Source organism: Entelurus aequoreus, linkage group LG14 (genome assembly GCF_033978785.1).
Source record: "Entelurus aequoreus isolate RoL-2023_Sb linkage group LG14, RoL_Eaeq_v1.1, whole genome shotgun sequence".
Lineage (NCBI taxonomy): Eukaryota > Metazoa > Chordata > Actinopteri > Syngnathiformes > Syngnathidae > Entelurus > Entelurus aequoreus.
The window spans coordinates 34961157-34987903 of record NC_084744.1 but is presented as its reverse complement, the minus strand read 5'-3'; the positions used below and the strand labels follow the sequence as shown (position 1 = coordinate 34987903).

The window sequence follows — 26747 nt, the reverse complement described above, 5'->3', positions numbered from 1 at the left end:
TCCAACCTTTTCATCCCACTTCACGCGTTCCACCGTCAAAACATTCCTCTTAGTCAGGACAAAAAAACCAAGTTGGTTTAAGAACTTGAAAAATTCCCAGTTTTCCCAAAATTCCGTTATACCATTTTCCAATTAGAAAACTGTTACTGCTTCAACATTTCTTGACCAATTCCAACACCAACCGATTCAGCTCTTTCAGAACATTCATGCTCTTAATCATTTTCACAAAAATCCCGCTTTTCCCCAAATTTCCATGAAATTCCCACTGAAATGAATGGGACATTTTTCAGAGTTCCACAACTCCCACATTTTTCATCCATGTCAAACTGTTCCAACTTCAAAATATTCAGCCTGTTCAGGAATTGTGTGCTCTACTTCAAGTATTCTAAAAAGAAATTCCAGATTTCCTAGAATTCCCAGTTTTAAGGGTACATTTTCCCCATTCAAAATTAATTGGCCATTTTTCAAATGTCCACAATTCCCACATTTTTCAACCTATTCCCCCTTCAACACATTCAACTCATCCTGGAAATTCAAACATTGTATGTGTGTATAATGACATAGTAGATGGTGGTAAAGTCATGTGGTGTTTTTCCACGTTCAACAAATTTCCAGGAATTCCTGGGTTTTTTTTTTTTAAACCTTATTTCCAACCTTTTTTAGTGCAAAGACTCCTTTCACATTTTTCATCCCACTTCACGCGTTCCACTGTCAAAACATTCCTCTTAGTCAGGACAAAAAAAACAAGTTGGTTTAAGAACTTGAAAAATTCCCAGTTTTCCCCAAATTCCGTTATACCATTTTCCAATTAGAAAACTGTTACTGCTTCAACATTTCTTGACCAATTCCAACACCAACCGATTCAGCTCTTTCAGAACATTCATGCTCTTAATCATTTTCACAAAAATCCCGCTTTTCCCAAAATTTCCAGGAAGCTGCCATTGAAATGAATGGGACATTTTTCCAAGTTGCACAACTCCCACATTTTTCATCCATGTCAAACTGTTCCAACTTCAAAATATTCAGCCTGTTCAGGAATTGTGTGCTCTACTTCACCAATTCTAAAAAGAAATTCCAGATTTCCTAGAATTCCCAGTTTTAAGGGTACATTTTCCCCATTCAAAATGAATTGGCCATTTTTCAAATGTCCACAATTCCCACATTTTTCAAACCATCCCCCCTTCAACACATTCAACTCATCCTGGAAATTCAAACATTGTATGTGTGTATAATGACATAGTAGATGGTGGTAAAGTCATGTGGTGTGTTTTTCCACGTTCATTAAATTTCCAGGAATTCCTGGTTTTTTCTAACCTTATTTCCAACCTTTTCATCCCACTTCACGCGTTCCACCATCAAAACATTCCTCTTAGTCAGGACAAAAAAACCAAGTTGGTTTAAGAACTTGAAAAATTCCCAGTTTTCCCAAAATTCCGTTATACCATTTTCCAATTAGAAAACTGTTACTGCTTCAACATTTCTTGACCAATTCCAACACCAACCGATTCAGCTCTTTCAGAACATTCATGCTCTTAATCATTTTCACAAAAATCCCGCTTTTCCCCAAATTTCCATGAAATTCCCATTGAAATGAATGGGACATTTTTCAGAGTTCCACAACTCCCACATTTTTCATCCATGTCAAACTGTTCCAACTTCAAAATATTCAGCCTGTTCAGGAATTGTGTGCTCTACTTCAAGTATTCTAAAAAGAAATTCCAGATTTCCTAGAATTCCCAGTTTTAAGGGTACATTTTCCCCATTCAAAATTAATTGGCCATTTTTCAAATGTCCACAATTCCCACATTTTTCAACCTATTCCCCCTTCAACACATTCAACTCATCCTGGAAATTCAAACATTGTATGTGTGTATAATGACATAGTAGATGGTGGTAAAGTCATGTGGTGTTTTTCCACGTTCAACAAATTTCCAGGAATTCCTGGGTTTTTTTTTTTTAAACCTTATTTCCAACCTTTTTTAGTGCAAAGACTCCTTTCACATTTTTCATCCCACTTCACGCGTTCCACTGTCAAAACATTCCTCTTAGTCAGGACAAAAAAAACAAGTTGGTTTAAGAACTTGAAAAATTCCCAGTTTTCCCCAAATTCCGTTATACCATTTTCCAATTAGAAAACTGTTACTGCTTCAACATTTCTTGACCAATTCCAACACCAACCGATTCAGCTCTTTCAGAACATTCATGCTCTTAATCATTTTCACAAAAATCCCGCTTTTCCCAAAATTTCCAGGAAGTTGCCATTGAAATGAATGGGACATTTTTCCAAGTTGCACAACTCCCACATTTTTCATCCATGTCAAACTGTTCCAACTTCAAAATATTCAGCCTGTTCAGGAATTGTGTGCTCTACTTCACCAATTCTAAAAAGAAATTCCAGATTTCCTAGAATTCCCAGTTTTAAGGGTACATTTTCCCCATTCAAAATGAATTGGCCATTTTTCAAATGTCCACAATTCCCACATTTTTCAAACCATCCCCCCTTCAACACATTCAACTCATCCTGGAAATTCAAACATTGTATGTGTGTATAATGACATAGTAGATGGTGGTAAAGTCATGTGGTGGGTTTTTCCACGTTCATTAAATTTCCAGGAATTCCTGGTTTTTTCTAACCTTATTTCCAACCTTTTCATCCCACTTCACGCGTTCCACCGTCAAAACATTCCTCTTAGTCAGGACAAAAAAAAAAAGTTGGTTTAAGAACTTGAAAAATTCCCAGTTTTCCCAAAATTCCGTTATACCATTTTCCAATTAGAAAACTGTTACTGCTTCAACATTTCTTGACCAATTCCAACACCAACCGATTCAGCTCTTTCAGAACATTCATGCTCTTAATCATTTTCACAAAAATCCCGCTTTTCCCCAAATTTCCATGAAATTCCCATTGAAATGAATGGGACATTTTTCAGAGTTCCACAACTCCCACATTTCTCATCCATGTCAAACTGTTCCAACTTCAAAATATTCAGCCTGTTCAGGAATTGTGTGCTCTACTTCAAGTATTCTAAAAAGAAATTCCAGATTTCCTAGAATTCCCAGTTTTAAGGGTACATTTTCCCCATTCAAAATTAATTGGCCATTTTTCAAATGTCCACAATTCCCACATTTTTCAACCTATTCCCCCTTCAACACATTCAACTCATCCTGGAAATTCAAACATTGTATGTGTGTATAATGACATAGTAGATGGTGGTAAAGTCATGTGGTGTTTTTCCACGTTCAACAAATTTCCAGGAATTCCTGGGGTTTTTTTTTTAAACCTTATTTCCAACCTTTTTTAGTGCAAAGACTCCTTTCACATTTTTCATCCCACTTCACGCGTTCCACTGTCAAAACATTCCTCTTAGTCAGGACAAAAAAAACAAGTTGGTTTAAGAACTTGAAAAATTCCCAGTTTTCCCCAAATTCCGTTATACCATTTTCCAATTAGAAAACTGTTACTGCTTCAACATTTCTTGACCAATTCCAACACCAACCGATTCAGCTCTTTCAGAACATTCATGCTCTTAATCATTTTCACAAAAATCCCGCTTTTCCCAAAATTTCCAGGAAGTTGCCATTGAAATGAATGGGACATTTTTCCAAGTTGCACAACTCCCACATTTTTCATCCATGTCAAACTGTTCCAACTTCAAAATATTCAGCCTGTTCAGGAATTGTGTGCTCTACTTCACCAATTCTAAAAAGAAATTCCAGATTTCCTAGAATTCCCAGTTTTAAGGGTACATTTTCCCCATTCAAAATGAATTGGCCATTTTTCAAATGTCCACAATTCCCACATTTTTCAAACCATCCCCCCTTCAACACATTCAACTCATCCTGGAAATTCAAACATTGTATGTGTGTATAATGACATAGTAGATGGTGGTAAAGTCATGTGGTGTGTTTTTCCACGTTCATTAAATTTCCAGGAATTCCTGGTTTTTTCTAACCTTATTTCCAACCTTTTCATCCCACTTCACGCGTTCCACCGTCAAAACATTCCTCTTAGTCAGGACAAAAAAAACAAGTTGGTTTAAGAACTTGAAAAATTCCCAGTTTTCCCAAAATTCCGTTATACCATTTTCCAATTAGAAAACTGTTACTGCTTCAACATTTCTTGACCAATTCCAACACCAACCGATTCAGCTCTTTCAGAACATTCATGCTCTTAATCATTTTCACAAAAATCCAGCTTTTCCCAAAATTTCCAGGAAGTTGCCATTGAAATGAATGGGACATTTTTCCAAGTTGCACAATTCCCACATTTTTCAAACTATTCAAACCATTCCAACATCAACACATTCCACTCATCCAACTAACACTTTCACAAGTTCCAAACCTAATTCCCCTTTTCAAACTCTTCTACCAGAGGTGTGGACTCGAGTCACATGACTTGGACTCGAGTCAGACTCGAGTCATGATTTTGATGACTTTAGACTGGACTTGACAAAATGTAAAGAGACTTGCAACTGGACTTAGACTTTAACATCAATGACTTGTGACTTCACTTGGACTTGAGCCTTTTGACTTGACATGACTTGCTACTTCCCCCAAAACCTAAAGTTTAAAAAGTTATTTGGGAGCGCTCCGTAGCTTTCATTTTGTATGTGTGTGCTGCGTGTCAGCGTGTGTGCTCTCAGTACAACAGCCAATCAAATTAGATCCACGCTGTTTTCATCACACAGCATTCAGCCAATCAAATTGCAGGACAACCAATGAACAAGAGTTGTCAAACAACGCGCCAGTGAGAAAGATTTATACCAAAGTTGGTTTCGTTCGGGTATAAAAACTACGACTTGGTCAACAAAAAAGGAATTGCCGTATGCAAATCACGCAGTTGGAATATTACAGACGGAGACGCAACAACTTCCAACTTGGTTGGACATTTGAAGTTGCACAAAGAAGGGTAAGTTTTGGATGTAAGCTAACGTTTATTGGCTAAGTAACGTGACTTTTATTTGCTGTGTAGTTAAATGAGTGAGGCTGCAAACTCACTGCTGACGTTATAACCATAGACATCTTATAAGTAGACGAAGCATCGAACGCTACTGCCTACTGGCGCAGACGAGACGCGGGGCCGCCATCTTGGAGTGGTGATCCGCTCCACTCGGTGCAATTCATTTGGCAGGAGCAATGAACTGTCAGCGCATTTAATTCATTTTACCTCACTGAATACCACTCATTTTCACGTCATACGTGTAGCTATGATAAAGGACACATGTTTTATTATTCATAGTTTGCTTAACAGTAATATAATATTCTTATACGCTATAAGTGACCAGACGTCCGAGATCAAAACTGGGAATATAATCCCAGAGAAGGGGGAAAAAAACGGTCAGCTATTTTTAAATTGAAGAAACAATATGATTAGGTTATATATATACATGCTACATAAACAATGTATGAATACATTAGATATCTATATATCTTATAGACTGTATCTCTGTTGCTGCAGCAGCAGAGTTTATTCTGTCTTGACACTTTGTATTGATATTTTCTATTACATTCTTCCCTTAAATGATCATGTTTATACTGATTGTTATATATGTATTTCGTATGTATGTCGCTTTGGATAAAAGTGTCTGCCAAATACTTCAACATATATAAGCACCTGAAAGTCTTTATATCAGCTAAAACCACCAATCTGTTTCACTGGATTCAGAATAAAACCAAATGCTGTCTTACCCAACAATGTTAGTATTTGAATATTGTTACTTGAAGACTTCTTCCTGGTTACAATTATACTGTTAAGAAAGTATTGTCTTATATTTTGCCTAAAATGAGAATGCATCATAATCAGTGGCGGCTGGTGAATTTTGTTTTAGGTGGGGCTGAAAGTTTGTAAACCAAACCCCTGTAGGGGCGTCATCCTCCCCCAGAAGATTTATTTGTGATTTTCACATACAAATATTGAAGATCTTTGCTCCTTCTCAACTCTGTGCTAATATTCTTTTCACAAAATACAACCATTCATGTTCATGTTAAATCTTACTTGTGAAAAGTAATCCCCCGATTCCTATTTTCAACAGTCCGCTCATTTGAGCAGGAAAACGCTGAACACCATCTTTGTTTTTTACCTGTCAACTGTCAGTTTAGGCTGCTCGCCGGCTCCTCATCACCACTTCAAGATGCAATTTGCTCACGTCACAGCAACCAATACTGCGTCTACTTATAAGATGTCTATGGTTATAACGTCATTGCAAACATGGCAATCTGTTGCGTCCACTGCAGTTCGCTACCTTATTCATACTTTTTGTCAAGTGATTTTTTTAAGCAGGGTTGCATGAGGCAGAGGTGGGACCAAGTCATTGCTTTGCAAGTCACAAGTAAGTCTCAAGTCTTTGCCCTCAAGTCTCGAGTCAAGTCCCGAGTCAAGACAGGCAAGTCCCGAGTCAAGTCCAAAGTCAAGACTGGAAAGTCTCAAGTCAAGTCCCAAGTCCTGCATTTTGAATTTCGAGTCCTTTCAAGTCCTTTTAACCACAGACTAATATATTTACACAGATTGTGTATGCTTTTAAAACGCTGTATTTATTTATTAAAACAAGTGCATTTGAAATTGCAGGAAAAAAAATAGTGCTGACATTGCACTTCATAATAGCACTATTATCCAGTCATTTTAAACATTTAACTAATTCCTTTACAGAATAAACACATTTGAAAAAACAAGTGCAACTGTACTTATTTGCACAAAAGTGTTAACATTGTATTTCCTTGGCACATTGCATTGTAACTACCGGTAGTTCCACAGCAGTTTCTATCCTGTTCTTACCTTATCTCATTGATCTCATCTCATACTGTATGTGTGTTGATGTGTGCGTACATATGAAAAACATAACAAAAACATGAACAAAACAATGAACAGAGTTGTACTTTTTAGATGTCAGGGCCCTATGCAATATGTACACATATTCTTAATATAGTATACATTTTAACTGACCTTTATTTGACTATGTTTGTGTTTTTGTAGGTGGCTAAAATACGCGGTGCTGCTGATCGCCGTCTAACGTTACGTTACTGTGTGTGATACATTGACTAACGTAACGTTATGTATAGGTACCTCATGCAACCCTGCTTAAAAAAAATCACTTGACAAAAAGTATGAATAAGGTAGCGAACTGCAGCGGACGCAACATATTGCCGTGTTTGCAATGACGTTATAACCATAGACATCTTATAAGTAGACGCAGCATTGGCTGCTGTGACACGAGCAATTTGGCCGCCATCTTGAAGTGGTGATGAGGAGCCGGCGAGCAGCCTAAACTGACAGTTGACAGGTAGAAAACAAAGATGGTGTTCAGCGTTTTCCAACTCAAATGAGCGGACTGTTGAAAATAGAAATCGGGTGATTACTTTTCACAAGTAAGATTTAACATTAATGTACTATTGGTTGTATTTTATGAAAATAATATTACCACAGAGTTGAGAAGGAGCAAAGATCTTTAATATTTGTATGTGAAAATCACAAAGAAATCTTCTGGGGGAGGATGACGCCCCTACAGGGGTTTGGTTTACAAACTTTCAGCCCCACCTAAAACAAAATTCACCAGCCGCCACTGATTATGATGCATTCTCATTTTAGGCAAAATATAAGACAATACTTTCTTAACAGTATAATTGTAACCAGGAATACGTCTTCAAGTAACAATATTCAAATACTAACATTGTTGGGTAAGACAGAATTTGGTTTTATTCTGAATCCAGTGAAACAGATTGGTGGTTTTAGCTGATATAAAGACTTACAGGTGTTTATATATGTTTATGTTGAAGTATTTGGCAGACGCTTTTATCCAAAGCGACATAGATAAAAAATACATATAAAACAATCACTGTAAACATGATCATTTAAGGGAAGAATGTAATACAAAATATCAATACAAAGTGTCAAGACAGAATAAACTCTCTGCTGCTGCAGCAACAGAGATACAGTCTATAAGATATATAGATATCTAATGTATTAATACATTGTTTATGTAGGATATACGCATGTATATATGACCTAATCATATTATTTCTTCAATTTAAAAATAGCTGACCGTTTTTTTCCCCTTTCTCTGGGATTATATTCCCAGTTTTGATCTCGGACGTCTGGTCACTTATAGCGTATAAGAATATTATATTACTGTTAAGCAAACTATGAATAATAAAACACGCCAAAACATGTGTCCTTTATCATAGCTACACGTATAACAAAAAAGCGCGTGAAAATGAGTGGTATTCAGTGAGGTAAAATGAATTAAATGCGCTGACAGTTCATTGCTCCTGCCAAATGAATTGCACTAGTGGAGCGGATCACCACTCCAAGATGGCGGCCCCGCGTCTCGTCTGCGCCTGTAGGCAGTAGCGCGCGATGCTGCGTCTACTTATAAGATGTCTATGGTTATAACGTTAGCAGTGAGTTTACAGCCTCACTGATTTAACTACACAGCAAATAAAAGTCACGTTACTTAGCCAATAAACGTTAGCTTACATTCAAAACTTACCCTTCTTTGTGCATCTTCAAATGTCGAACGAAGTTGGAAGTTGTTACGTCTCCGTCTATAATATTCGAACTGCATGATTTGCATAGGGCTATTCGTTTTTTGTTGACCGAGTCGTAGTTTTAATACCCGAACGAAATTAACTTTGGCATAATTGTTTCTCACTGCCGCATTGTTTGAAAATTCTTCTTCATTGGTTGTCCTGCAATTTGATTGGATGAGAGCTGTGGGATGAAAACAGCGTAGATCTAATTTGATTGGCTGTTGTACTGAGAGCACACCAGCTGACAGGAACAACACGCTGGTAGACACAGACGAAGAAAAGGAAAAATACGGAGCGGCGCGCTCCCAAATAACTTTTTAATCTTTGGGTTTTGGGGAAAGTAGCAAGTCATGTCAAGTCAAAAGACTCAAGTCCAAGTGAAGTCACAAGTCATTGATGTTAAAGTCTAAGTCGAGTTGCAAATCTCTTTACATTTTGTCAAGTCGAGTCCAAAGTCATCAAATTCATGACTCGAGTCTGACTCGAGTCCAAGTCATGTGACTCGAGTCCACACCTCTGGCATGAGGTACCTGCACATAACGTTACGTTAGTCAATGTATCACAGACAGTAACGTAACGTTAGTCAATGTATCACACACAGTAACGTAACGTTAGTCAATGTATCACACACAGTAACGTAACGTTAGACGGCGGTCAGCAGCACCGTGTATTTTAGCCACCTACAAAAAGACAAACATAGTCAAATGAAGGTCAGTAAAATGTATACTATATTAAGAATATGTGTACATATTGCATAGGGCCCTGACATGTAAAAAGTACAACTCTGTTCATTGTTATGTTCATGTTTTTGTTATGTTTTTCATGTGTATGCACACATCAACACACATACAGTATGAGATGAGATAAGGTAAGAACAGGATAGAAAGTGCTGTGGAACTAGTTCAAATGCAATATGCCATGGAAATACAATGTTAACACTTTTGTACAAATAAGTACAGTTGCACTTGTTTTTGCAAATGTGTTTATTCTGTAAAGGAATGAGTTAAATGTTTAAAATTGTTTAAACTATTAAAATGACTGGTTAATAGTGCTATTATGAATTGCAATGTCAGTACTGTTTTTTTCCCTGCTATTTCAAATGCACTTGTTTTAATAAATAAATACAGCGGTTTAAAAGCATACACAATCTGTGTAAAAATATTAGTCTGTGGTTAAAAGGACTTGAAAGGACTCGAAACTCAAAATGCAGGACTTGTGACTTGACTTGAGACTTTCCAGTCTTGACTTTGGACTTGACTCGGGACTTGCCTGTCTTGACTCGGGACTTGACTCGAGACTTGAGGGCAAAGACTTGAGACTTACTTGTGACTTGCAAAGCAATGACTTGGTCCCACCTCTGTCTTCTACATTCCAACTATTCTTCCATTCAGCACACTCATCTAGTTGTTATAGTTGTATTCTTACATGGCAGCAGACAGCAGTAATAATGTTAGAAAAGGGATTAAAACATGGGCATGTAATGAGCAAAAGCTGAAATAATAATAATAATATACAGCTATAATACATAGCTGACACAATATGTGTTTTAAAACACATGTTGAGTATGTGGCCTGGGTGGAAAAGGGTTGGACACCCCTGAACTTAAGTAGCAATACTTTGATTTGAGAATGGATATTACAGTACAAAGATCGGTGGTGTCAATATTTCAGTATTGATCCACACATGACTAATGAAGACGACAGAAAAGATATCAGATGATGATATGAGTAAAGAAGAGCAGGCAGCAGCTCACACATTCTCATACTTTCTGTAACATCCAGGAAGAAGTGAATTATAATCTACATGAATTGTTTTATTGAAATGTTCCCCGGGAGGAAACCTTCCAATGTATTTCATCCATAAAGTGTATAGTTATTATGAAGTAGACAAATGTCATGTTTTGACCTATTTTCCCAGGAGATGTTCCATATTTAGACATGTAAATGTTGACGCTCCTCTTAGACACACCTAATGAAGGTGTTTGATGATCAATTAAACACAACATGGCTGGTCTACAAGATCATGTACATAAACACATTAAAGACATATAATATTCATGTACTAATGATGATGTCATGTGGTCTACAAGATCATGTACATAAACACATTAAAGACATATAATATTCATGTACTAATGATGATGTCATGTGGTCTACAAGATCATGTACATAAACACATTAAAGACATATAATATTCATGTACTAATGATGATGTCATGTGGTCTACAAGATCATGTACATAAACACATTAAACACATATAATATTCATGTACTAATGATGATGTCATGTGGTCTACAAGATCATGTACATAAACACATTAAAGACATATAATATTCATGTGTAAATACTAATGATGATGTCATGTGGTCTACCTTAAAGACATATAATATTCATGTGTAAATACTCATGATGATGTCATGTGGTCTACCTTAAAGATATATAATATTCATGTGTAAATACTAATGATGATGTCATGTGGTCTACCTTAAAGACATATAATACTCATGTGTAAATACTAATGATGATGTCATGTGGTCATACAATATTCATGTGTAAATACTAATGATGATGTCATGTGGTCATACAATATTCATGTGTAAATACTAATGATGTCATGTGGTCATACAATATTCATGTGTAAATACTAATGATGATGTCATGTGGTCATACAATATTCATGTGTAAATACTAATGATGATGTCATGTGGTCATACAATATTTCATGTGTAAATACTAATGATGATGTCATGTGGTTATACAATATTCATGTGTAAATACTAATGATGATGTCATGTGGTCATACAATATTCATGTGTAAATACTAATGATGATGTCATGTGGTCATACAATATTTCATGTGTAAATACTAATGATGATGTCATGTGGTTATACAATATTCATGTGTAAATACTAATGATGATGTCATACAATATTCATGTGTAAATACTATTGATGATGTCATGTGGTCGTACAATATTCATGTGGAAATACTAATGATGATGTCATGTGGTCTACCTTAAAGACATATAATACTCATGTGGAAATACTAATGATGATGTCATGTGGTCATACAATATTCATGTGTAAATACTAATGATGATGTCATACAATATTCATGTGTAAATACTAATGATGATGTCATGTGGCTGCAGCTGTATCAGCTGGAGCAGCTATCACAAGAACCTCCTGGCCAGCAGCGACTACGAGGGCACGGTCATATTATGGGATGGATTTACCGGCCAGAGGTCCAAAGTCTACCAGGTACTTGCCCGAGTCGCTGACACTTTGTGTCTGAGGACGTGAGGAGAAGATCTTGTCTTTGATTGACAGGAACATGAAAAGCGCTGCTGGAGTGTGGACTTTAACCTGATGGACCCCAAGTTGCTGGCGTCTGGTTCTGATGATGCCAAAGGTAACGAGCCAGTGGTGGTGTCAGCCATGTTGTTCAGGTGTCTCACACCAGATGTCTGCACTGTAGTCAAGCTGTGGTCCACCAACCTGGACAACTCTGTGGCCAGCATCGAAGCCAAGGCCAACGTCTGCTGTGTCAAGTTCAGTCCAGCCTCCCGCTATCACCTGGCCTTTGGCTGCGCAGGTAAACCCACACACCTCCTTATGCTTGCGCCCCCCCCCCTCCGTAATATCGTCAAAAGGTTCCGAGAATCTGGAGAAATCACTGCACATAAGCCATGATATTACACACCTTGGCGCTACTGCATCAAAAAGCCACATCGGTGTGTAAAGGATATCACCACATGGGCTCAGGAACACTTCAGAAAACCACTGTCAGTAACTACAGTTGGTCGCTACATCTGTAAATGCAAGTTAAAACTCTCCTATGCAAAGCCACAGCCATTTATCAACAACACCCAGAAACGCTTGGCTCGGCCCGAGCTCATCGAAGATGGACTGATGCAAAGTGGAAAAGTCTTCTGTGGTCTGTGGTCACATTTCAAATTGTTTTTGGAAACTGTGGACCAAAGAGGAAAAGAAGCATGGGGACTGTTCTAGGGTGAAAGTGTAAAAGGCAGCATGTGTGATGGTATGGGGGTGTATTAGTGGTCAAGACATGTTCTAGGGTGAAAGTGTAGAAGGAAGCATGTGTGATGGTATGGGGGTGTATTAGTGGTCAAGACATGTTCTAGGGTGAAAGTGTAAAAGGCAGCATGTGTGATGGTATGGGGGTGTATTAGTGGTCAAGACATGTTCTAGGGTGAAAGTGTAAAAGGCAGCATGTGTGATGGTATGGGGGTGTATTAGTGGTCAAGACATGTTCTAGGGTGAAAGTGTGATGGTATGGGGGTGTATTAGTGGTCAAGACATGGGTAACTTACACATCTGTGAAGGCACCATTAATGCTGAAAGGTACATACAGCAACATATGTTGTTACCATGGACGCACCTGCTTATTTCAGCAAGACAATGCCAAGCCAGGTGTTACAACAGCGTGGCTTCATAGTAAAAGAGTGTGGGTACTAGACTGGCCTGCCATTGAAAATGTGTGGCGTCTAAAATATGAGAAGGGAGACTGTTGAACAACTTAAGCTGTACATCAAGCAAGAATGGGAAATAATTCCACTTCAAAAATGTCTCCTCAGTTCCCAGACCTTTACTGAGTGTTGTTAAAAGGAAAGGCCATGTGACACACTGGTAAAAAATGCCTTTTTTGCCATGTGTTGCTGCCATTCAATTCCAAGTTCATGATTATTTGCCAAAAAGAACAAAGTTTGTCAGTGTGAACATGAAATATCTTGTCTTTGCAGTCTATTCAATTGAATATAAGTTGAAAATGATTCTCTTTTTATTGAGCATTTACACAAGGTGACAACTTGACTGCTTGTGTAGTTTGTACACAGACGGTGGTCCACAAGCAGTGAAGGTAGCATGCTGGTGTTAGTAATGCTGGCTGAGGCTGAGCCAGGATAGTGATTGTGATAGTTTTGGTGTGGTCTTTGTTTAGGACATAGTTATGTAGAACATGTTTAGTTGGTGACGTGGATGTTATGTTTAGCATATAGTGACTGGTTTTAGTGTCTGCTATAATCAGTGCAGGTTTGAAGACAAGAGTCATGAATACTCTTTATTGAAGGTGACTGAGATGAGGCGTGTTGTCCTTGCAGACCACTGTGTCCACTACTACGACCTGCGCAACACCAAGCAGCCCATCATGGTGTTCAAGGGCCACAGGAAGGCCGTGTCCTACGCCAAGTTTGTCAACGGGGAGGAGATCGTTTCTGCGTGAGTCTGCTCATCTTACTAAACATATATATATATATATATAATGTTGATGACAGGTAGGTGTTGTGTTGAGTGTGCTGGCTCCTTGAAGTGTGTGGTCATGTGATCATGTCAGGTCTACTGACAGCCAGTTGAAGCTGTGGAACGTCAACAAGCCTCACTGCCTGCGCTCCTTCAAAGGTCACATCAACGAGAAGAACTTTGTAGGCCTGGCCTCCAATGGAGACTATGTAGCCTGTGGTAAACACTCCTACCTTCCTACCTGCCTTACGCTGCTCCCCTGTACTATGTACTAATGTCTGCTTCCTGTCTGCGCAGGAAGTGAGAACAACTCCCTCTACCTGTACTACAAAGGACTGTCCAAGACCCTGCTCACCTTCAAGTTTGACACGGTGAAGAGTGTGCTGGACAAGGACAAGAAGGAGGACGACACCAACGAGTTTGTCAGCGCCGTCTGCTGGAGGGCCCTGCCACATGGAGTAAGTGCACTTTATTATCTAGTCTGCTTCTCCCCACACATTCTCAGTGTGCCACATGGAGTAAGTGCACTTTATTATCTAGTCTGCTTCTCCCCGCACATTCACAGTGTGCCACATGGAGTAAGTGCACTTTATTATCTAGTCTGCTTCTCCCCGCACATTCACAGTGTGCCACATGGAGTAAGTGCACTTTATTATCTAGTCTGCTTCTCCCCGCACATTCACAGTGTGCCACATGGAGTAAGTGCACTTTATTATCTAGTCTGCTTCTCCCCGCACATTCACAGTGTGCCACATGGAGTAAGTGCACTTTATTATCTAGTCTGCTTCTCCCCGCACATTCACAGTGTGCCACATGGAGTAAGTGCACTTTATTATCTAGTCTGCTTCTCCCCGCACATTCACAGTGTGCCACATGGAGTAAGTGCACTTTATTATCTAGTCTGCTTCTCCCCACACATTCACAGTGTGCCACATGGAGTGAGTGCACTTTATTATCTAATCTGCTTCTCCCCACACATTCACAGTGTGCCACATGGAGTAAGTGCACTTTATTATCTAGTCTGCTTCTCCCCACACATTCACAGTGTGCCACATGGAGTAAGTGCACTTTATTATCTAGTCTGCTTCTCCCCGCACATTCACAGTGTGCCACATGGAGTAAGTGCACTTTATTATCTAGTCTGCTTCTCCCCGCACATTCACAGTGTGCCACATGGAGTAAGTGCACTTTATTATCTAGTCTGCTTCTCCCCGCACATTCACAGTGTGCCACATGGAGTAAGTGCACTTTATTATCTAGTCTGCTTCTCCCCGCACATTCACAGTGTGCCACATGGAGTAAGTGCACTTTAATATGTAGTCTGCTTCTCCCCGCACATTCACAGTGTGCCACATGGAGTAAGTGCACTTTATTATCTAGTCTGCTTCTCCCCGCACATTCACAGTGTGCCACATGGAGTAAGTGCACTTTATTATCTAGTCTGCTTCTCCCCGCACATTCACAGTGTGCCACATGGAGTAAGTGCACTTTATTATCTAGTCTGCTTCTCCCCGCACATTCACAGTGTGCCACATGGAGTAAGTGCACTTTATTATCTAGTCTGCTTCTCCCCACACATTCACAGTGTGCCACATGGAGTAAGTGTACTTTATTATCTAGTCTGCTTCTCCCCACACATTCACAGTGTGCCACATGGAGTGAGTGCACTTTATTATCTAGTCTGCTTCTCCCCACACATTCACAGTGTGCCACATGGAGTAAGTGTACTTTATTATCTAGTCTGCTTCTCCCCACACATTCACAGTGTGCCACATGGAGTGAGTGCACTTTATTATCTAGTCTGCTTCACCCCACACATTCACAGTGTGCCACATGGAGTAAGTGCACTTTATTATCTAGTCTGCTTCTCCCCGCACATTCACAGTGTGCCACATGGAGTAAGTGCACTTTATTATCTAGTCTGCTTCTCCCCACACATTCACAGTGTGCCACATGGAGTAAGTGCACTTTATTATCTAGTCTGCTTCTCCCCGCACATTCACAGTGTGCCACATGGAGTAAGTGCACTTTATTATCTAGTCTGCTTCTCCCCGCACATTCACAGTGTGCCACATGGAGTGAGTGCACTTTATTATCTAGTCTGCTTCTCCCCGCACATTCACAGTGTGCCACATGGAGTGAGTGCACTTTATTATCTAGTCTGCTTCACCCCACACATTCACAGTGTGCCACATGGAGTTAGTGCACTTTATTATCTAGTCTGCTTCTCCCCACACATTCACAGTGTGCCACATGGAGTAAGTGCACTTTATTATCTAGTCTGCTTCTCCCCACACATTCACAGTGTGCCACATGGAGTAAGTGCACTTTATTATCTAGTCTGCTTCTCCCCGCACATTCACAGTGTGCCACATGGAGTAAGTGCACTTTATTATCTAGTCTGCTTCTCCCCGCACATTCACAGTGTGTGTGTGATGGACATGATCGTCTCCTCTACTTGTGTATCAATATTGATATCACTGCTCATGTGATGGACATGATCATCTCCTCTACTTGTGTATCAATATTGATATCACTGCTCATGTGATGGACATGATCATCTCCTCTACTTGTGTCCAGGAGTCTAATGTGCTGATTGCTGCCAACAGTCAAGGAACTATCAAGGTGAGGAAACATCTTCTGGAAATACACACTTCTAATATACTTGATTAATACTTGAGTGTACTTTTGATATCATCATCAAATATTCTATTTACACACTCTTCAAATATACTTAATGACTGTACTTTTGGTATCATCATCATACATTATATTTACACACTCTTCTACCATACTTCTTATTAATAGTCTCAAGTAGACAACATGTATCGTCTTTAGTCTCAGGTAGACAACATGTATAGTCTTTAGTCCAAGGTAGACATGTATCGTCTTTAGTCTCAAGTAGACATCATGTATCGTCTTTAGTCTCAGGTAGACACCATGTATTGTCTTTAGTCTTATGTTGACAAAATGTATCGTCGTTAGTCTCAGGTAGACTTTGTGTATCATCTTTAGTCTCAGGTAGACAACATGTATCGTCTCTAGTCTCAGGTAGACAACATGTATCGTCTTTAGCCTCAGGTAGACATCATGTATCGTCTTTAGTCTCAGGTAGACATCATGTATTGTCTTTAGTCTCAAGTAGACAACATGTATCGTCTTTAGTCTCAGGTAGACAACATGTATCGTCTTTAGTCTCAATGAGACAACATGTATCGTCTTTAGTCTCAGGTAGACAGCAAGTATCGTCTTTAGCCTCAGGTAGACATCATGTATCGTTTTTAGTCTCAGGTAGACAACATGTATCGTCTTTAGTCTCAAGTAGACAACATGTATCATCTTTAGTCTCAGGTAGACAACAAGTATCGTCTTTAGTCTCAGGTAGACAACATGTATAGTCTTTAGTATCAGGTAGACAACATGTATCGTCTTTAGTCTCAGGTAGACAACATGTATCGTCTTTAGCCTCAGGTAGACATCATGTATTGTCTTTAGTCTCAAGTAGACAACATGTATCGTCTTTAGTCTCAGGTAGACAACAAGTATCGTCTTTAGTCTCAGGTAGACAACATGTATAGTCTTTAGTCTCAGGTAGACATCATGTATCGTCTTTAGTCTCAGGTAGATTTGTATCGTCTTTAGTCTCAGGTAGACAACAAGTATCGTCTTTAGTCTCAGGTAGACAACATGTATAGTCTTTAGTCTCAGGTCAACATGTATTGTCTTACTCTCAGGTAGACATGTATCGTCTTTAGTCTCAAGTAGACAACATGTATCATCTTTAGTCTCAGGTAGACAACATGTATAGTCTTTAGTGTCAGGTCGACATGTATCGTCTTTAGTCTCAGGTAGACATGTATCGTCTTTAGTCTCAAGTAGACAACATGTATTGTCTTTAGTCTCAGGTAGACATGTATCGTCTTTAGTCTCAGGTAGACAACAAGTATCGTCTTTAGTCTCAGGTAGAAATGTATCGTCTTTAGTCTCAGGTAGACAACATGTATCGTCTTTAGTCTCAGGTAGACAACATGTATCGTCTTTAGCCTCAGGTAGACATCATGTATCGTCTTTAGTCTCAAGTAGACAACATGTATCGTCTTTAGTCTCAGGTAGACAACAAGTATCGTCTTTAGTCTCAGGTAGACAACATGTACAGTCTTTAGTCTCAGGTAGACATCATGTATCGTCTTTAGTCTCAGGTAGACATGCATCGTCTTTAGTCTCAGGTAGACAACAAGTATCGTCTTTAGTCTCAGGTAGACAACATGTATAGTCTTTAGTCTCAGGTCAACATGTATCGTCTTTAGTCTCAGGTAGACATGTATCGTCTTTAGTCTCAAGTAGACAACATGTATCATCTTTAGTCTCAGGTAGACAACATGTATAGTCTTTAGTCTCAGGTCGACATGTATCGTCTTTAGTCTCAGGTAGACATGTATCGTCTTTAGTCTCAAGTAGACAACATGTATTGTCTTTATTCTCAGGTAGACATGTATCGTCTTTAGTCTCAGGTAGACAACAAGTATCGTCTTTAGTCTCAGGTAGACAACATGTATAGTCTTTAGTCTCAGGTCGACATGTATCATCTTTAGTCTCAGGTAGACAACATGTATCGTCTTTAGTCTCAGGTAGACAACATGTATCGACTTGAGCCTCAGGTAGACAACATGTATCGTCTTGAGTCAGAAGATGGGAGCAGGACTGATACGGGATCAGCTGTGAGGACAAAGATGTAGATGGGGACATCCTTAGATGCAGTAGAAGTGACTTGTGATATCAAGATGATATCAAGACGTGTGAATGTTGTGTCGTCCTGCAGGTCCTTGAGCTGGTGTGAAGTGATCCAGGCAGGATGATATCGGGTGACTCAGCAATAAAGGTGACAGTATCAATAGAACAATCATCAATGTGTTAGCTCCTCCTCCTCCTCCTCATATTACTGCTGGTGATGTCACACTCTGCCTGCTGCTGATTGGAGACTTTTCTAGATGCCCCGCCCCCTGCAGCAGATCTATTTTATCATAGTGTTTTCTATTTGTGCAAGTGAATAAATTATTTCAACTCTTTTGTGACTCCATCACTTAGTGAAGAAGTATGACATCATGTTTACATCATTACACTGACTTGTGAAGAAGTATGACATCATGTTTACATCATTACACTGACTTGTGAAGAAGTATGACATCATGTTTACATCATTACACTGACTTGTGACTGAGTGAAGAAGTATGACATCATGTTTACATCATTACACTGACTTGTGAAGAAGTATGACATCATGTTTACATCACTACACTGACTTGTGAAGTATGACATCATGTTTACATCATTACACTGACTTGTGACTGAGTGAAGAAGTATGACATCATGTTTACATCATTACACTGACTTGTGACAGAGTGAAGAAGTATGACATGTTTACATCATTACACTGACTTGTGACTTAGTAAAGAAGTATGACATCATGTTTACTTGTGAAGAAGTATTTCATCATGTTTACATCATTACACTGACTTGTGACTGAGTGAAGAAGTATGACATCATGTTTACATCAATAAATACACTGACTTGTGACTGAGTGAAGAAGTATGACATCATGTTTACATCATTACACTGACTTGTGACTGAGTGAAGAAGTATGACATCAGGTTTACTTGTGAAGAAGTATGACATCATGTTTACTTGTGAAGAAGTATGACATGTTTACATCAATAAATACACTGACTTGTGACTGAGTGAAGAAGTATGACATCATATTTACATCATTACACTGACTTGTGACTGAGTGAAGAAGTATGACATCAGGTTTACTTGTGAAGAAGTATGACATCATGTTTACTTGTGAAGAAGTATGACATCATGTTAACTTGTGAAGAAGTATGACATGATGTTTACATCATTACACTGACTTGTGACTGAGTGAAGAAGTATGACATCATGTTTACATCATTACACTGACTTGTGAAGAAGTATGACATCATGTTTACATCATTACACTGACTTGTGACTGAGTGAAGAAGTATGACATGTTTACGTGTGAAGAAGTATGACATGTTAACTTGTGAAGAAGTATGACATCATGTTTACATCATTACACTGACTTGTGACTGAGTGAAGAAGTATGACATCATGTTTACATCCTTACACTGACTTGTGACTGAGTGAAGAAGTATGACATGATGTTTACATCATTACACTGACTTGTGACTTAGTGAAGAAGTATGACATCATGTTTACTTGTGAAGAAGTATGACATCATGTTTACTTGTGAAGAAGTATGACATCATGTTAACTTGTGAAGAAGTATGACATCATGTTTACATCATTACACTGACTTGTGACTGAGTGAAGAAGTATGACATCATGTTTACATCATTACACTGACTTGTGATTGAGTGAAGAAGTATGACATCATGTTTACTTGTGAAGAAGTATGACAGCATGTTTACTTGTGAAGAAGTATGACATAATGTTTACTTGTGAAGAAGTATGACATCATGTTTACTTGTGAAGAAGTATGACATCATGTTAACTTGTGAAGAAGTATGACATGATGTTTACATCCTTACACTGACTTGTGACTTAGTGAAGAAGTATGACATGATGTTTACTTGCTGTCACAAAAAGAACATAAAACATTACAAATATATGACAAATGTTTGTAAAGGTCTGAAGCTGTTTAAAAATAATCTATGACTTGTGTGTCCTTGTCTGTCTAAGGAGGGATAGTGTGAGTTTAAAAAAAACTGTCATTGTTGAAAGAATATCATCCATCTTCTTCACTTATCCGAGGTGGGGTCGCGGGGGCAGCAGCCTAAGCAAAGAAGTCCAGACTTCCCTTAGTCCAGCTTCTCTTTGGGGATCCCGAGGTGTTCCCAAGCCAGCTGGGAGACATAGTCCCCCCAATATGTCCTGGGACTACCCCATTGTCTCCTCCTAAACACCTCCCTAGGAAGGCATCCGAGGTCATCCAGACCAGATGCCAGAACCACCTCACCTGGTTCCTCTCCATGTGGAGGAGCAGTGACTTGACTCTGATCTCCTGCATGACAGATCTTCTCACCCTATCTCTAAGGGAGAGCCCCGCCACCCGGCGGAGGAAACTCATTTCAGCCACTTGTACCCGTGATCTTATCCTTTTGGTCACAACCCAAAGATCATGACCATAGGTGAGGATGGGAACGTAGATCTTGTACCCGTGATCTTGTCCTTTTGGTCACAACCCAAAGATCATGACCATAGGTGAGGATGGGAACGTAGATCTTGTACCCGTGATCTTGTCCTTTTGGTCACAACCCAAAGCTCATGACCATAGGTGAGGATGGGAACGTAGATCGACCGGTAAATTGAGAGCTTTTCCTTCCGGCTCAGCTCCTTCTTCACCACAACAGATCGATACAGGGTCGACATCACTGCAGACACTGCACCGATCCACCTGTCGATCTCACCATCCACTCTTCCCTCCCTTGTGAACAAGACTCCAACCACTTGAACTCCTCCACTTGGGGCAAGATCTCCTCCCCAACTTCCGGGCGAGAACCATGGACTTGGACTTGGAGGTGCTGATTCTCATCCCTGTCTCTTCATACTCTGCTTTGAACCGATCCAGTGAGAGCTGAAGATCCTGGCCAGATGAAGCCATCAGGACCACATCATCTGCAAAAAGCAGAGACCTAATCCTGCAGCCACCAAACCAGATCCCCTCAACGCCTTGACTGCGCCTAGAAATTCTGTCCATAAAAGTTCAGAACAGAATGGGTGACAAAGGGCAGCCTTGGCGGAGTCCAACCCTCACTGGAAACGTGTCCCACTTACTGCCGGCAATGCGGACCAAGCTCTGACACTGATCATACAGGGAGCGGACCGCCACAATCAGACAGTCCAAAACCCCATACTCTCTGAGCACTCCCCACAGGACTTCCCGAGGGACACGGTCCAATGCCTTCTCCAAGTCCACAAAGCACATGTAGACTGGTTGGACAAACTCCCATGCACCCTCAAGGACCCTGCCGAGAGTATAGCGCTGGTCCATAGTTCCACGACCAGGACCAAAACCACACTGTTCTTCCTGAATCCGAGGTGCGACTATCCGGCGTAGCCTCCTCTCCAGTACACCTGAATAGACCTTGAGGATAATCCCATGATAGTCGGAACACACCCTCCAGCTCTCCTTCTTAAATAGAGGGAACCACCACCCCGGTCTGCCAATCCAGACTCTGTATTACAGTATTTATCTGTGTATTTATCCCGTATTACAGTATTTATCTGTATATTTATCCTGTATTATAGTATTTATCCTGTATTACAGTATTTATCTGTGTATTTATCCTGTATTATAGTATTTATCCTGTATTACAGTATTTATCTGTGTATTTATCCTGTATTACAGTATTTATCTGTATATTTATCCTGTATTATAGTATTTATCCTGTATTACAGTATTTATCTGTGTATTTATCCTGTATTACAGTATTTATCTGTATATGTATCCTGTATTACAGTATTTATCTGTGTATTTATCCTGTATTATAGTATTTATCCTGTATTACAGTATTTATCTGTGTATTTATCCTGTATTACAGTATTTATCTGTGTATTTATCCTGTATTACAGTATTTATCTGTGTATGTATCCTGCATTACAGTATTGATCTGTGTATTTATCCTGTATTCCAGTATTTATCCTGTGTTATAGTATTTATCTGTGTATTTATCCTGTATTATAGTATTTATCCTGTATTCCAGTATTTATCCTGTATTATAGTATGTATCTGTGTATTTATCCTGTATTATGGTATTTATCCTGTATTGCAGTATTTATCAGTGTATTTATCCTGTATAATAGTATTTATCTGCATATTTATCCTGTATTATAGTATTTATCTGCATATTTGTTACTGTATTATAGTATTCATCTGCATATTTATCCTGTATTATAGTATTTATCTGCATATTTGTTACTGTATTATAGTATTTATCTGCATATTTGTTACTGTATTCTAGTATTTATCTGTGTATTTATCCTGTATTATAGTATTTATCTGCATATTTGTTACTGTATTATAGTATTTATCTGCATATTTGTGACTGTATTACAGTATTTATCTGCATATTTGTTACTGTATTACAGTATTTATCTGCATATTTGTTACTGTATTATAGTATTTATCTGCATATTTGTTACTGTATTCTAGTATTTATCTGCATATTTGTTACTGTATTACAGTATTTATCTGCATATTTGTTACTGTATTCTAGTATTTATCTGCATATTTGTTACTGTATTATAGTATTTATCTGCATATTTGTTACTGCATTACAGTATGTATCTGCATATTTGTTACTGTATTATAGTATTTATCTGCATATTTGTTACTGTATTACAGTATTTATCTGCATATTTATCCTGTATGACAGTATTTATCTACATTTTTTGTTACTGTATTACAGTATTTATCTGCATATTTGTTACTGTATTATAGTATTTATCTGCATATTTATCCTGTATTATAGTATTTATCTGCATATTTGTTACTGTATTACAGTATTTATCTGCATATTTGTTACTGTATTACAGTATTTATCTGCATATTTGTTACTGTATTATAGTATTTATCTGCATATTTGTTACTGTATTACAGTATTTATCTGCATATTTATCCTGTATGACAATATTTATCTACATTTTTTGTTACTGTATTACAGTATTTATCTGCATATTTGTTACTGTATTATAGTATTTATCTGTATATTTGTTACTGTATTCTAGTATTTATCTGCATATTTGTTACTGTATTACAGTATTTATCTGCATATTTGTTACTGTATTATAGTATTTATCTGTGTATTTATCCTGTATTATAGTATTTATCTGCATATTTGTTACTGTATTCTAGTATTTATCTGCATATTTGTTACTGTATTCTAGTATTTATCTGTGTATTTATCCTGTATTCTAGTATTTATCTGCATATTTGTGACTGTATTCTAGTATTTATCTGCATATTTGTTACTGTATTATAGTATTTATCTGCATATTTGTTACTGTATTCTAGTATTTATCTGCATATTTGTTACTGTATACTAGTATTTATCTGCATATTTGTTACTGTATTCTAGTATTTATCTGCATATTTGTTACTGTATTATAGTATTTATCTGCATATTTGTTACTGTATTCTAGTATTTATCTGTGTATTTATCCTGTATGACAGTATTTATCTACATTTTTTGTTAATGTATTACAGTATTTATCTGCATATTTGTTACTGTATTCTAGTATTTATCTGCATATTTGTTACTGTATTACAGTATTTATCTGCATATTTATCCTGTATAACAGTATTTATCTACATTTTTTGTTACTGTATTACAGTATTTATCTGCATATTTGTTACTGTATTATAGTATTTATCTGCATATTTATCCTGTATTATAGTATTTATCTGCATATTTGTTACTGTATTACAGTATTTATCTGCATATTTGTTACTGTATTATAGTATTTATCTGCATATTTGTTACTGTATTACAGTATTTATCTGCATATTTGTTACTGTATTATAGTATTTATCTGCATATTTGCTACTGTATTACAGTATTTATCTGCATATTTGTTACTGTATTCTAGTATTTATCTGCATATTTGTGACTGTATTCTAGTATTTATCTGCATATTTGTTACTGTATTACAGTATTTATCTGCATATTTGTGACTGTATTCTAGTATTTATCTGCATATTTGTTACTGTATTACAGTATTTATCTGCATATTTGTTACTGTATTATAGTATTTATTTGCATATTTGTGACTGTATTATAGTATTTATCTGCATATTTGTTACTGTATTACAGTATTTATCTGCATATTTGTGACTGTATTCTAGTATTTATCTGCATATTTGTTACTGTATTCTAGTATTTATCTGCATATTTCTACTGCATTGTTTTTTTGCTGTCATGTTTTCAGGTCAGCTTCCAACAACTACAAGTTAGGCTTTCAAAATAAAAGCACAATGCGTGTTTCCCCTATTTTTATTGTAAAATATTGACCAGTACGCTCGTGAATTTGAATGTTGTTTACGACTCATGCCATTACGTAATTATTGAGCCATATTGTGTACAATTATGGAGTGTAAATAAGTGTGTTTTGAAAGGAAGTGTTGATGCTGTTGGGGGAACTAAAGATGACGTAAAACACGACGGAAGCATTTAGCGGAGGCACCAGGGACACTTGGCTGGACAGAGGCCGCTAGAAAGGCAATCTTTGATTGAATAACTTTGTCTTTGTCTTTATCTCTGCACTTGGAAGGACTTTCTCTCTCTCTCGCAGACTTCATTGCAACATGGGAGTGCCCAAGTTTTATCGCTGGATCTCGGAGCGCTATCCTTGTCTGAGTGAAGTAGTCAAGGAACACCAGGTAACACGTTAGCTTAGCATCGATAGCATCTTCATAACACTCAAATACATCGTCATACTACTCAACTACATCTTTATACCACTCAACTACATCTTCATACTACTCAACTACATCTTATACTATTATACTACTCAACTAGATCTTTATACCAGTAAACTACATCTTCATATTAGTCAACTACATATTATACTTTATACTACTCAACTACATCTTCATACCACTCAACTACATCTTTATACTAGTCAACTACATCTTCATACTAGTAAACTACATCTTTATACTACTCAACTACATCTTTATACTACTCAACTACATCTTTATACTAGTCAACTACATCTTCATACTAGTAAACTACATATTCATACTACTCAACTACATCTTTATACTACTCAACTACATCTTTATACTACTCAACTGCATATTTATGCTAGTCAACTACATCTGTATACTAGTCAACTACATCTTTATACTACTCAACTACATCTTTATACTACTCAACTGCATCTTTATGCTAGTCAACTACATCTGTATACTAGTCAACTACATCTTTATACTATTCAACTACATCTTTATACTACTCAACTACATCTTTATACTACTCAACTGCATCTTTATACTACTCAACTACATCTTTATACTACTCAACTACATCTTTATACTACTCAACTACATCTTTATACTACAACTACATCTTTATACTACTCAACTACATATTTATACTACAACTGCATCTTTATACTAGTCAACTACATCTTTATACTAGTCAACTACATCTTTATACTACTCAACTACATCTTTATACTACTCAACTGCATCTTTATACTAGTCAACTACATCTTTATACTACTCAACTACATCTTTATACTACAACTACATATTTATACTACTCAACTACATATTTATACTACAACTATGTCATGTAGTTATTAAACATGTAACACTTAACAAACATATTTATGATGTCATGTAGTTATTAAACATGTAACACTTAACAAACATATTTATGATGTCATGTAGTTATTAAACATGTAACACTTAACAAACATATTTATGATGTCATGTAGTTATTAAACATGTAACACTTAACAAACATATTTATGATGTCATGTAGTTATTAAACATGTAACACTTAACAAACATATTTATGATGTCATGTAGTTATTAAACATGTAACACTTAACAAACATATTTATGATGTCATGTAGTTATTAAACATGTAACACTTAATGTTGTCATGTAGTTATTGTGTTAAACATATGTTAATATTATTATTGTTATTGTGTTAAACATATGTTAATATTATTGTTATTGTGTTAAACATATGTTAATATTATTATTGTTATTGTGTTAAACATATGTTAATATTATTGTTATTGTGTTAAACATATGTTAATATTATTATTGTTATTGTGTTAAACATATGTTAATATTATTGTTATTGTGTTAAACATATGTTAATATTATTATTGTTATTGTGTTAAATATATGTTAATATTATTATTGTTATTGTGTTAAAAATATGTTAATATTATTGTTATTGTGTTAA

At 37.3% G+C, this 26747-nt stretch overlaps 2 protein-coding genes across 4 annotated transcripts in view; both read left to right on the top strand.

Annotated features, from left to right (window-relative positions):
* Nucleotides 1-18847, top strand: part of LOC133665350 (E3 ubiquitin-protein ligase COP1) — a 50790-nt gene extending 31943 nt beyond the window's left edge. For all 3 annotated transcript variants that reach the window (XM_062070628.1, XM_062070627.1, XM_062070629.1), the window contains 8 exons: nt 11676-11784; nt 11854-11935; nt 12002-12118; nt 13644-13761; nt 13877-14001; nt 14080-14240; nt 16363-16407; nt 18602-18847. In XM_062070628.1, coding sequence (XP_061926612.1) covers nt 11676-11784; nt 11854-11935; nt 12002-12118; nt 13644-13761; nt 13877-14001; nt 14080-14240; nt 16363-16407; nt 18602-18619 — 775 coding nt within the window. In that variant the 3' untranslated portion in view covers nt 18620-18847. The remainder of the gene's footprint in view (nt 1-11675; nt 11785-11853; nt 11936-12001; nt 12119-13643; nt 13762-13876; nt 14002-14079; nt 14241-16362; nt 16408-18601) is intronic.
* Nucleotides 18848-24997: 6150 nt separating this feature from the next.
* Nucleotides 24998-26747, top strand: part of LOC133664809 (5'-3' exoribonuclease 1-like) — a 34064-nt gene continuing 32314 nt past the window's right edge. Inside the window, 1 exon segment of the mRNA XM_062069729.1 lies at nt 24998-25201. Coding sequence (XP_061925713.1) covers nt 25127-25201 — 75 coding nt within the window. The 5' untranslated portion in view covers nt 24998-25126.